Genomic DNA, 13484 nt, shown 5'->3' with positions numbered 1-13484 from the left:
ACATCAGACCAAGGAAGCCACACACTGAATCTACACACACGTGCATTTACAAGAACCAGACCTGACTGGAGCCCAGTCCCAGGGAGGCGGGAGGTCCTTCCCCAACAGGGAACTCTACACAGGGCATCCACCTCACAGACAGACACTGCCCCTCCTGCCAGGGGTCCCAGCTTTTATCCCTCAGTGGGACACCTGACCCTTGTTTACTTAATGTGGGACACCTGGGGCTCGTTTACCCAACGGCTCTGTCTGCAAGGCCCCACCCTGGAGGGAAGCCTAAAGGGAAACTCACCGCCCCTTTGTGGAGGGCTGTGGGAATCACCCATATGTCAACCTTAACTTGGGGCTTGGGGTTGAAACCTCAGCATTTCAATTTCACAATTTGTATTTAATACCAGAGAAAGATACGTTAACAGCAAACCAAAATAAGAGTTGTGTACAAAACAAAAGCTGTGTACAGAACAAACAGATATGGAAAATTAGAGGACCCTAACTGTTGGAAGTGCATTAACATCAATGTTATTCATACCCTGTTCTTTCACCCCATTTTCCTAAAGAGAAAAAAAAACAGAACTTGCAAACTATTCCTACATCCTATGCTAATATCACTCCTAGACATTTAAATGTTTTTGCCTTTTACAATGTGAGGGAAGCAAACAGTGGTTTAGAGGTGTAAAAGTGAGGACAAAGGTTACCTGTGCCCTCCTGCAGCTGCAAATGCTCTCTAGGCATTGGTGTGTGCCTCCACCTGCCTCATGGCAACTGGGATTCCCTGAAGGGGTGTCACGGTCAGGACCTGAAAGAACATTTCAGGTAGCATTAGAAGGCAAGCCTACATACAGCCCCCAAAATTTAGTGACTTTCTTATTTCACTAGCAGGTCACTGGTGAAAGACATTGAAACTAGAGGGATTTTGCATGTCAGCGTAGTTCCCCTAACCAGCTGAGTATCACTCCAGTATGAATCTGCAATTTGCCAGCCCACGTGCTATGCACAATTTCAGTGTCACAGGCATTTGACAGACTTCCTATTACCAGTTATGCAGGCCCTTGCATGCTCCTCACCGGACCCAATTTCTTGGGAACAACAAAGTTATATACAAAAGAGTTACTTGAGACAAAACTTTGTCAGCAACAAAGCAGAGAAACTCTCTTAAGGATATGGATTTCTTTAGTTCCTCTAAGTTAAAGACCAAAACAAATACCTATTTCTTAACTTTAACTGTCCCTCATCAGCAGTATCTTAAGCACAAATTCAAAGAAGGTAAAACAACCCCAAAAAACAACCCAAAACTTCCACTATGTATTCTGTCACATTATGCTATGCTACACAATCATACCTTTTCCATCATGGAGGGACAAATTCAGATCCTGTTTTACATATGACAGAGATGAATCAGCCAGTGCAGAGGACACAGTGAGGCATCCTAGAGTGAGGCTTATGAAATTAGTCAGCGATGAAGGAAATGCATCCTCTGACATTTCAAATGTGGCTTCAGGAATTTTTACTGGAACCAAGAAACAAGTCTCTGTCTCTCCCACAAGTGGCTAGAGCTTTCATCTGGAACACAGGACTGTGACACAAGCTGCACACCTCATACATATTCAAGGATTTATATTGTACAAATTAGAAACATTCCTAAATAAAAGGTAACTGTCCCCATGTTCACATCCTGAGAACTGGTGTGTTTGACAAAGATGTGAGACACCGGAAGAGCAAGTTTTCTGATTTTGTCCTATTTCTCCTGCCGTTGGTGATCACATTTACCACTGGGTTGTCTTAAATATTCGATTCTGCTTGCAAAGAACAGTCTGGTAAGGCCCCAACCTCCCCAGTGTCCCTAGTGTAATGAGAGATTGAGTGGTGTCCCTAGTCCCTTCCTCTCCTTCCCAAGTGAGGTGTTCCAGAAGACTAAGACTACCCTTCCAGCTTCTCCCAGAAAAAAACCCAAAACAATTGATGTGCTGTTCTCATCCTGCTCATTTTTCACTTGCTGGCAGAATGTCACTACTGAAGTGGGGAGAGCAGGATGTGCTTTGTGCAGCACCCTTCACCAGCTAGCAGTCCCTCAGAGTAGGTTTCTTCCTAACTGATATTCAGATAAACTTTCATGTTTCAAGATAAAAGAAAAAAACCCAACCCACAACCAAAAAACTTACAATGCAGACATGTCATACCCTCCATTCCACATACACTAGTCTCTCAGCTGGGCTTTTATTAAATATTCTTATCAAATCAGAACAGTTAAAAGGGTTATACACAAATTGTTTCTTGTCCACTATTTATTTAGAGGGTAGTATTTCCCATGCTTGGATTCAGTTAATTCAACGGCCGTTTGGGTTGAAACAACCTCTGCAGAGTCCCTAGGAAGTTTTCCCTATCATCTATAGGTCTGACCATATGCCCTGTAATACCTTCAACTATATCCCCATTTGAGCAAAAGCCTCCCTGTTCTTTGCTGTGGTGGTGGGGTTTTTTTTTTCATTTCTTTCTTGCTCTGACTAGAGTCTTGAGTCTTCTTTTCCAAAGTCAGTTGGCTGCTCTTAAAAAAAAGGAGCAATCTCCCCCTTCCTCTTGATGGTTCCACCTATCCAGTGTCTCTTTTTAATGCAGTGTAACATACAAACCAAGAGCAAAATGCAAACCCAACACTGCCCGTTACTGCATACATCATCCATTTGTGCATTCCAGTTTCAACTTTCAACCTTAACATCACCAGCAAAATTGCAAAACTCTCTGCCCTCTCCTCAGAAAAACGTTTAGAGAAAGCTCCTTATAAACTCATGGCTGAAGAAATGCCACTAAAGCTTTCTCCTAGGCTTGTTTTCTTCTTGCTCTTCCCTCACTTCTGCTCTGTGCTCCACCCACATTTTCCTTGCTGGTTGATAATGTTGACATTTCAGTTGTAATCTTCAGGTAGGAGAGAAGCAGATTCTGTTCCAAATCTGAACCCACACTATACACAGGGACCAGAGTTAACCTGATAGCTGATTCAGACCTTTATCTTGTGATAATCTCCATGTGGGGGAAACCTAAGAATCTGGACCTTTGTTTTAAAGAACTGTTGCTCGCTACAATTCATTGTCAGTGCAGATAAAGTCTTTACTCTTTCCAATTTCTTTGCTACAACTACCACAAGCTTGTTTTCCTAATGATTAATAGTTTCACAGCACAGACATGCAAGTTTCAGTGCCAATCCAGGCAGAACACAAATTTCAAAAATGAAGACTCAAGAATATTAACAACATAAACCTAGAAATAAGATAATATCCCTGGTAAAACATGACGACATTACCTCATTGCTTTTTCCTCATATAAGAAGTGTAACTCAGGACAATGCAGGTAAAAAGATGGTAAGTATCAAAGCTGACTTTAGAAATTACTGAGAGAGAACATAGTTGCATCTAGATTCTGTTCTCCTTTGTTCAGCTTCAGGGAATTTTGTGACTGATTTACTAACAGTGACAAACCCTGCCCCTCCATCACTTTCTTACCTGGTTTTTAACTGAGCTAGGAAGTCAAATACTACATTGCAAGTCAGTGCACTTCATACCTGGTGTCAAATTACACTGAAATCTTGCTTTGTTTGATTAAAGAAATCCACAAGCATTCTCACAAGTAAGAGAATCTCAGTTTATAATTATCATCCACACTATGTTCTAACAATTACGATTAATTTAATGACAAAGCGATGCTACATATACCAAGCTAATTTAGCCACAGGCAAGAGAGTGCAGCACTGATTTCTGGTACGGATGTTGAGCACACGAAAAGATAGTAGGATCTCAAAAAGGACAAATGAAAAGAAAAAGAGAGGTGACACATATAATTGCCAGACTGGAATAGCCAAAGAAGGTGTAGTATGGGTAAACAGCAGGAAAAAAGTTTGAAGGACACCAGCGTCTCCAAGATATTCTACCTAAACTTCATTTTTACAATATATATCTTAAAACATAAGTAAATAATGTGCTTTAAAAGTGCCTAAGAAATTCTGTATCTTGGTGTTCCAAGGTGAAAGTCTGCAAGCCTTTAACAGCTTGGCAGTTGAACCACTGCACATACTGGAATAAGCAGTGTAAGATTTGGTCAGCTGTGTACATGACAACGTAGAACTGAAATTTTCACTTAAACAAATGTTTAAATAGTCATTTAACAGGTATCCCACAAACCTGCTGAAAGCACAACTATCTTTTTCACCTTCTGTCCAGTTTGTGGAAGATACAGTGAAGAGAAAGTACTGCCAGTTTTCTGCAGAAATGGTCTGCTTTAATGGAAAAGTTGGCTTATGTGCTACATACCAGCTGCTCTGAATAGCCCAGTAAGATAAAGCTTCCAAAAGAAAAATAACCTTCTATCATGAGGTATTTCAACCCCAGAGTGGAAAACCTGAAGACAGCAGTATGATAAAACTCTTCACAGAAGAAACTACAAAAGCTTCAGGGTTTCTCTGGAAAATAGAAATGAGCAGTTTAGAAACACAGTAGGCAAAACAAAAGCTTTTGTACTCCAACTGAGAGTATATTTCTTAAACACTCAGTAATTCTGCCTGCCTCCTGATTTCAAAACCAGACATTCTGTAGAAGGGATAAAAACTACAGTGCATCTATTTCACTTTGTGCCCATTAGCGCTTAATTTTCCCCTGTCAATGACCTTCCACATACCACCACAAGGCTGACTGATAGAAGATCAGAGGAATAAGGTGCTGTAAAATGAACTAATCAGGCAAATAGAAAAGAACTTCAGTGTCTAAATAAATGGAAATTCTGATGGCAAACCAAGTCAATTCCAACTTTATTTGTGGTAAAAATAAAATCAACTCCGGTTTCACAAGCTTTTCTCAATTTTGTGGTTTTGTTTGATTTTGATACTCCTCATGATGTCCAATTCCAGCTCCCTATAAATCAGCAGTAATAACTATTATTTCAGCATCATGCCCCTGTGTCTATACGGCCACCAACATGGCCATAAAGCTCTACCTGTAGTATCTTAGGACCAAGGCTTAAAAACCATGAAGCTACCTGTTGTGTAACGAGCACAGGCTTAGTATTTATGTATAGAACGTGAACAAAATCAACTTTCAGCATTTGGTAAGACTTTAAACACCATTTGCCAAGAGAGGCATCTAGATTATTAGTTTCTGGAGAACACAACCTATATATAGGTAATAATTCACAAACCTTATGGTTTCAGAAATAATATATTACAGCTCTGATCCGTCAAGCACTTGTTATTAAAGCTACTCAGATATGTAAGTGTTCACTGACTTTGTCTGTTGAAATGTGAACTGACATGACCATAAACATAGCTTTTAAACACCCAGCCAGTCCCTTTCTGCACTGCATACATTCCTGAGCAGCAGAGGAGGCAAAGGGAATAGATTTAGACAAGCTTAGAGCAGCTATTTGCAAATTTATGCACAGAAAACTTACTTTAATTCTGATGCAGATTTGGAAAGCTTACTGGCAGCATTTAGGTACTGTGGTGAGTAAAGAGATACAATAGCTGACACCCATCACCCATGCCAAAGTATTCTAGAGACAGGCAGTGCTAAGGAAGGGAAAGCAACTGTTTCTCCCTTCAGCTAGCAGAAGGTAGAATAATATTTCATATATCATATGCCTCCTAAAAACACATGGGACTAAAAGAAACCCTAAAAAAGACCATACTCAGAACATGTTAGAAGTCTCCAAAATATCTTCCTTAGCAAGTGTGGCATTTTGTAACTCTGGCTTTGTCTTCTTCATACAACATAATGTGCCCACAGTGACATCCAAGCTGGGACACATCTAGTTCTCCCTTAGCTCTGACAGGGAAGTGCAACAGACTGTGGGAAGAATCAAAGTTCAGATTGTCTCATGGAGTAAAAATACACACAGCATATTTAAAGGAAGGATGACATTTGATCCTCAAATGCTGTATTAGAAATTATTTAATCTAATAATTATAAAATGAATTATTCCACCTCTAGGCTCAGCCGACAGTCTTGCCCAGTTGCTGATACCAAGCACACACCAATAATGCAAATCCCTCCATCCCACTGCAACTCTTGCCAGGCCTTCCCACTTCCAGATAAAAGTTTCCTTTCTCCTCAGTAAAGATGAAATCACTCTCTTAAGCAGAGGCTTCCCAAGATCTCCCTTTCTGCCTTTTCTCTAAAGGGCTGTCACAGCTGAAGGGTTAGGTATGTTATTAACCCATTCCCAACTCATGTGGAAATTTATACATTTCATAATGTGACAATCATGATGTGACGAGTGGCATTCCTCAGGGGTCAGTGCTGGGACCAGTGCTGTCTAACATCTTTTTGGGAGATATGGACAGTGGGATCGAGGCACCCTCAGCAAGTTCACCGATGACACCGAGCTGTGTGGTGCTGTCAACACTCTGGAGGGCAGGGATCCATCCAGAGGGACCTGGACAGGCTGGAGAGGTGGGGCCTGTGCAAACCTCGTGGAGTTCAACAAGGCCAAGTGCAAGGTCCTGCGCATGGGTCAGGGCAATCCCAAGCACAGATCCAGGCTGGGCGAAGAGTGGATTGAGAGCAGCCCAGCGGGGAAGGACTTGAGGGTGTTGGTGGATGGAAAACTGACTATGAGCCAGCAGTGTGTGCTCACAGCCCAGAAAGACAACTGTGTCCTGGGCTGCATTCAGAGCAGTGTGGCCAGCAGGGCGAGCGAGGGGAGTCTCCCCCTCTACTCTGCTCTCCTGAGACCCCCCCTGCAGTGCTGTGTCCAGCTCTGGGGGCACCAACATCAGAAGGACATGGACCTGCTCAAGTGAGTCCAGAGGAGGCCACGAAGATGCTCAGGGGGTTGGAGCACCCCCTGTGAGGACAGGCTGAGAGAGTTGGGGGTGTTCAGCCTGGAGAAGAGAAGGCTCCAGGGAGACCTTAGAGTAGCCTCCCAGTACTTAAAGGGGCTACAGGAAAGCTGGGGAGGGACTCTTTATCAGGGAGGGTAGAGATAGGTCAAGGGGTAATGATTTTGAACTGGAAGAGGATAGATTTAGATTAGCTATAAGGAATAAATTCTCTACCATGGGGGTGGTGAGGCCCTGGCACAGGTTGCCCAGAGCAGCTGTGGCTGCCCCCTCCCTGGAAGGGTTCAAGGCCAGGTTGGACGGGGCTCTGGGCAACCTGGGCTAGTGGAAGGTGACCCTGCCCATGGCAGGGGGGCTGGGACTGGGTGATCTCAAAGGTCCCTTCCAACCCAAACCATTCTGTGACTCTATGATAATGTCCTTTTTCTCTAGAAATGAGAAATTTCACAATAGAAAGAATGACTAAGTATAAATCTTCAAAATCCCCTTTGCCAGTAAAGCTACCAACCGTCCTAAACAGGGACTGAGGAAAGGGAGGAAAAAACTAAACTAAAACTCCCTTCAGATAGTTTTCTCCTGAAAGCCACTAAGATCTGGATGTAGCAAAAGGCTCTGTCAAGGTGGAAGAATCAATCCTCATGTAATTAATTACAGGGAAGTAGTCCCTTTCTCTTAGTTTATTGGTTTAGATGGTATGAAAAATTAAACACTAGTCATGCCCCAGTAAAGTCATTACCTCCCTTTTCTGACAGAAAATGGACAAAGGAAAACATCTTAAAACCAAATCCTCTTCTACATATGAATACACTCCAGTTAGCTACCAGACCCATACATTTCTAGATGTTTTTTTCCACCCCATAAAACATCTACTTGTTTGCCACTTGCTAGCTCCCCTTTCCATATCTGAGGAGGTCTTACAGGCTGTCAGGGGCCTCGTGCTCTGCAATGAATGAATTTGATTCAAATATAAAAGTTTATTTTTATTTCCGTCGCATGAAACACTTGTACAAGTGCAAGTGCCTTAACCAAAAACTTTCTTCTACCCTCTTTAAAAGGCAGTGGGTTATTTTCTTGTAGCATGTTAGCCAAATACTGCTGCAAGAAGGAAAGAGACAGGAGACTACCTCCAGACATTACTTCACAAGACATTAAATCAGGCAGTTGAAATTTTAGTGAAAAAAGTCCCAGTTCAAGCCCAAACTGAAGTTGTGACATATTCAAAGTGAACCTGGTACTCACAGAAACTATACAGCAGAAAAGAAAAATCCTATCTTCTGCTGCAAGAGCCAGCCAAATTTACAAGCTTCTTGGCCAACAATCAGCTCTCATACTGAACTGCTTATGTGAGGGCTGCTGAGTCTGAGGCCTTAAGCAACCACAAGCTATCTGCCTTCCGTCACTAGGTCCTCCAGGAGCCCGCGAGGGCACCAACACCTCCTACAAGCGCAGAGGGTGACACTAAAGCTTTTCACTGCTGCAGACCCACTGAGGTACGTGAGGGCTGAAGGCTGGCAGGGTCTCACTGCCGCGCTGTCCAGCTTCCAGAACTGCGGCTTCAGACTCCAACTACAGACAAACAGAGGGACACTCGGCTGTGCTGCATGCATCACTGTATTAGCAGACGTCACTGTTATTAATAATATTCAAACACAAGTGCCAGGCCTGTAATTCTCCCTCACTTCGCAGTAATCTTCAGCAACCAGATAACTGAGCTCATCCACCTGGAGGCCGTGCCTGCCCTGCCACCCCCCCGGCGGCCGGCGCGCTCAGGCTCCCTCAGCGCCGACATCTTCAGGATCGGGTGGTAAGGCAGGGACAGGCGGGAGGAGCCCAGCTCTCCGCAAACGGGACGGTCAGGGAGGGGGAGCAAACCACTAGACTAAAATACAAGAAAAATGGGATGGAGGAAACCCGACTTTTTCTAAAAAAGGAATCTGGTGCGCGAGTCGCCTCTAGATCAGGAACAAAGTCGCTCATTTACATCAGGAATAAGAAGATCCGCACTATCGCCTCCCCGAAGCCGCCACGCTGCTCCGAAGTTCTTGCTTTTTTATGTCCTCAAAAAGTTAATTCAACGTTACTAGTTGCACTGAGTTGCTAAATCTTTATGAAACTTTCCATTTAGCCTTGTTCAACACTGATTTCTTAAAGGTCGCTATGCACTAAAAGCTATGAAGCAAATGGAGCCACAAGTAAAACAAGCACTTCAGAATCTACCAAAACCTGTAAGTTTTTACCAGTGGCATCTTTTTATTTTAAGATTTACTTGGTGAAATAACTACAAACTATTGTCTCTATATAGCATTGCTGTATTTTCTTCTAGTACTAATTTTGTCAGTAATAACAGAATTAAGCTCAGCAATTCTGGTGTTTGTTGACTAATAGACCTTGTTTTGGCAAGTTAAGTACTCATTTAAATAATGATACTCCCACTGAATTTCTTATTACAAGCACAAAAGAAGCTTCACAGTATTCTTACAGACTAAAAGCTCAGCAGCTACTAAAGCAATAATGAGTTGTTTTAACTAATAACAAATTTATTTTTTTTTTTAACCAACATGTTTTCTCTTTCAGGCCTTCAGTGGTTATTACAGAGGTGGATTTGAACCCAAAATGACTAAACGAGAAGCAGCTTTAATACTAGGAGTGAGGTAAAAGGAGATTTATTAGAAATGAAAGGTAAAAATGAGGCTATGATGTTGTTTAGTTGCTGGCCTGGTTTGAAAAGGACATCATTCTCAGTGCTTGAGACTGTCCTGTGCCCAGCTTCCCCTGGGAATGTCACTGCCAAGTCAGGAAATAGGGAGTGACCTGTCAGGATTTTCAATCCTTACTTGGGTTTCTTTGCTGCATGTTAGCTTGCTTAAAGGTAACTCTAGTTGGACTTCCATACATCTGCAAATTCCTACCACATTCAAAAGCCATGTACAGGTCCGGGTAAAGATGCTGTTTTCAGGAAGCTTTGGGGTTCACTCAGTGTGGGGAACATGGTTGTGCTGTTCCCTTGTGGTTCCTGTCACTGCTGGTGAATTTCAGGTAGATGCAGTGTGAAGGTGCTGCAAACCCCTTCCTGCACGTGGAGTAAATTCATCACTTTTAGAATATCTTAGATATGAGTATGGTAGCTATCCCTGCTAAAAGCTGAGAAGACTTCAGACCAAATACACAAATCTATCTAGTAAAATACAGAATAAGAACCATTTCTGCTTGAAGGCAACTTCCAGCTGTGAAGTTTATACAAGCAGTTGTTTGTTTTTTAAATAAATCAAGAGCAAATTTCATTTTTTTTTTTCCTCTGGCCTTTAGGAAGTTATCCCAGTAAAAATGTTGCAACATAATTCAGTTTTTTTCAACTGTGTGAATGACCCCCACCATATTAGACTGTTACAGCATGTCTTCTTTGACATAGTGTTGGAAAAACCTTGGAAACCCTCTCCAGGACTTAAATACTACTTACCATAACAGGAAAAGAAAAAACATACATGTAAGCCAAAGAGTTTATGGATAAGATGGAGTGCTAGCTTATCCTGAGACATTTTTTAAAGATCTAGGGGATTTTAGGAGGTTCCCTTAAGTCAGCTTTTCCCTCTCTCTTAAAGCCCTACAGCCAATAGAAGTAAAATTAGAGAAGCTCATAGACGGATCATGCTTTTGAATCATCCAGATAAAGGTAAGTAAACTAAGTCACCTTGATTAATTAATATGTGTTTTTAACACAGCTTAATAGAATCGTGTAGGGATTAAGTGACTGACATATGACTACCACAGCTACTAAAAAAACCCCAGAAAATTCAGAAAAAAAATTTTAGGGTGCTTTAATCCTGAGGGGTTTGGAGCATATTTTTGTGTTTGAATGCTCTAAAGCAAGTAGACAGATTCAGCATGTCAACGTGTTACTTGCTCTATCTTCTGTGCATATCAGATTTAAATATTTGTTAAAATAAGACTTAAAGTCGCCTTAATTTTAGATGAAAGCCCAGAGTATATTTGTGTGCTTGTGAGTTTGAGCTGATCTGAATGTGTTGGCAGTTCACCATGAATAGAAAGTATTGAGCCTTCCTGCATCTGTTGAAGACACTAAACTATGAAGTATTTGGTTTTGGTACTCTGAAGGCTCAGAATCTTGTTATGCTTTAACTTAGTTAACTTGAGGCATCTATACCTGTTCTAAATTTTGTTTACTTCAGTGAGTAGAATAATGTGTTAGTGCTTGGCATTTAACTTTTTAATCCTCACTTAAAAGGTAAAATGTCTGCCTTTAAAGTGACTGTTTAACTGCATTAATTTAATGTACCAAAATCCAAAATAATCCTTGGGATATGCCTTTCCTAGATAAAACCTAGCAGAAGTTGGCTTCAACATTAACTTTATTCAATATATGCAGAACCTAGAAATAGCTATCCAAACCCTGCTGGGAGTGTTTCATGTTTTACATGACTGAAATTAAATTAAGCTTCAAGTAAACAGAGTAATTCTAGGGCTAGTAAATGGCATAATTGCTCCAAATACATGCTGGAGATCTTTGCACCTCATGGTCAGTTACAATTTCAGTGGATTCATGCTGTGCATTCTGTTCTAGTATCTTTGCAAGTCATTTGTATGTCATGTTTAAAAACTGAATTAATCTACTCGTGCAGCAGCAATTCCTATGCTGGCCTTGAACTGGGGGGAAAGGTTTATCTGCAGACTTCTTAGTTTAATGCTTCTGTATTCACAACAAACTTTATGCTAACTCATTAGTGACCAATTCATTTATGACCAGAGGAAAAAATCCACTCCAGTAAACTAAAAGCAACCTAACAGGAATGTGCTGTCTGCACGTTTAGCTACTGCAGTGACTGTATGTGTAAATTTACACAGCTTCAGTCATAATGCAGTTTGTTCTTTAACCTGAATAACTTTCAGACCGTACTCTTCTTCCTGTGTACTATGGCATTATCTTCATCTGATGTGACGTGAGGTTATCTTTCTTCTAGGTGGCTCTCCCTATGTAGCAGCCAAAATCAATGAAGCTAAAGATTTACTGGAAGATCAAGCTAAAAAATGAAAAGGAGAGAATCAGAGGGTTTGTCCCTGCAAATTATTATTTTTAATAAATGGCTTAAGGCAGTCTTTGACAATATAAATGAAGCTGGACATAAAAATCCAGGGAGGTATTTCCTTCCCCACTCACTACTTAGTCATTTTTTGGGGAAATGTGAGATGGAGAAAGGCTTAAAGGGTTTGGGGTTTTTTTTTGATTGCTGTTCTTTATTAAGCAGCACAATCTGCCACTCAAGTATTTTCAGTGTAAGAGAGTAGTAACTTGGTTTGGCCAGTGCATGTTACCACATACAGGTACACTTACATGCTGTTACCTAATTTTTGTTTAAACATAGCTATGTTTAAAGTTCATGCTGCTGTTCTTTCAAATGCCAAAGTTAGGGTGATGAACCTATTTGGGGAGGGGGTGGAAAGAATCAAGAGGATTTATTTGATGGGAAGAATGGGGACAGGTGTGTACTTGTCTGACTAGAGAAATAAAGTATAGAAAAATGTACTTGGTTGTCTTTGCCTTATGAAAAACAATCTTGGTTAGGCTGCTGAAGTGTTACTGATGGGTCTGGCATGGCTCAGATTTTTTAGCAACTTTGTTGTAATGGATTTTATAGCATTTAATAAATTGCAACTAAGTAAACTCCAACTAAGTACTGTAGTTTTTATACATTATCTTCCACTACAAAGTTAGAACTCTCATAATAAGGTTTGCAGTTATACTGATTAGGAAACAGGAACTCTACATAGAGCATTAAAGATTCCCAAGCTGGTTTTACCAAGCTGCATAGAGCCTGATGTACCCCTGGTAAGTAGCTGAATCGGGGCCAGAGAATTCTGTTATACTCCCAAGAATCTTGCCAGACCTTCTGCAACTACAGCAGAGCTGCTGTACAGCATACAAGTTAACAGCCATCTGTTTGTGGGTAGAGTGGAGTTCAGAGCTTTTGCTTCTCCAGAACTACCCAGCCTCTCTGTCAGAGCGGTCCTGGCAGGAGCCTTGGCTGTGGTGTCGCAGTGTGGCTGCAGGCTGGTTCTAGGACACTTAGTAAGGATCACTGGAACAACAGCACGGAGAGGTCCCTGCCTTCAGAAGAGAGATCAAATCCGTAACACAAGCACAAAGTGGAAAACTTAAAACCTGCAGAGGGGGAGAATGTTGCTTTACTACAGCATTTAGTGAGGTGAAAAAACCCAGCTGGAACACCGCCATGCAGCAGTTCCAGAGTGCACCTTTCAAGCCATATTAACATGTTACTGTACTTAAGTTCTTCCCTGCCAAGTAATACCGACTTTTTAAACACAGCTTTTTTTCCTTCTGTTTTTCAAATTTTCTCCACTCGGGGGGCTGCCTGTGCTGTGGAGATGTTTGCGCACACTTCAGTTTCAACAATTTAACAGTTTGTCTTCTCCAAAAGGGAACATTGTCAAGGAGTGTCAACACTTAAGTCATACTAAAAATGGCACCTCTCCTTAAATGAAATACATACCCAAACCCAGTCAGTACAAATCTTCTGTAGCTGTACTGGGTACAGCAGCTGGAGTCACAGGTGGTTCCAAATACTTTTGTCCTTATTCCTGATGAAACTATGCAAGACAATTTTTTTTTCTCAAGTCCACACAACTTCAG

At 41.5% G+C, this 13484-nt stretch overlaps 1 protein-coding gene across 1 annotated transcript; it reads left to right on the top strand.

Annotated features, from left to right (window-relative positions):
* Positions 1-8879: 8879 nt before the first annotated feature.
* Positions 8880-12515, top strand: DNAJC19 (DnaJ heat shock protein family (Hsp40) member C19). The gene is made up of 4 exons (XM_026854574.1): positions 8880-9045; positions 9395-9471; positions 10420-10490; positions 11797-12515. Exons 1-4 carry the CDS (start codon positions 8992-8994, stop codon positions 11865-11867), a joined length of 273 nt encoding a protein of 90 aa, XP_026710375.1. The 5' UTR covers positions 8880-8991; the 3' UTR covers positions 11868-12515.
* The last annotated feature ends 969 nt before the right edge of the window (positions 12516-13484 follow it).

The sequence above is a fragment of the Athene cunicularia genome, assembly GCF_003259725.1.
Source record: "Athene cunicularia isolate RWA chromosome 9 unlocalized genomic scaffold, athCun1 chr9_part1, whole genome shotgun sequence".
Lineage (NCBI taxonomy): Eukaryota > Metazoa > Chordata > Aves > Strigiformes > Strigidae > Athene > Athene cunicularia.
This window is presented reverse-complemented; position numbering and strand designations above follow the sequence as displayed.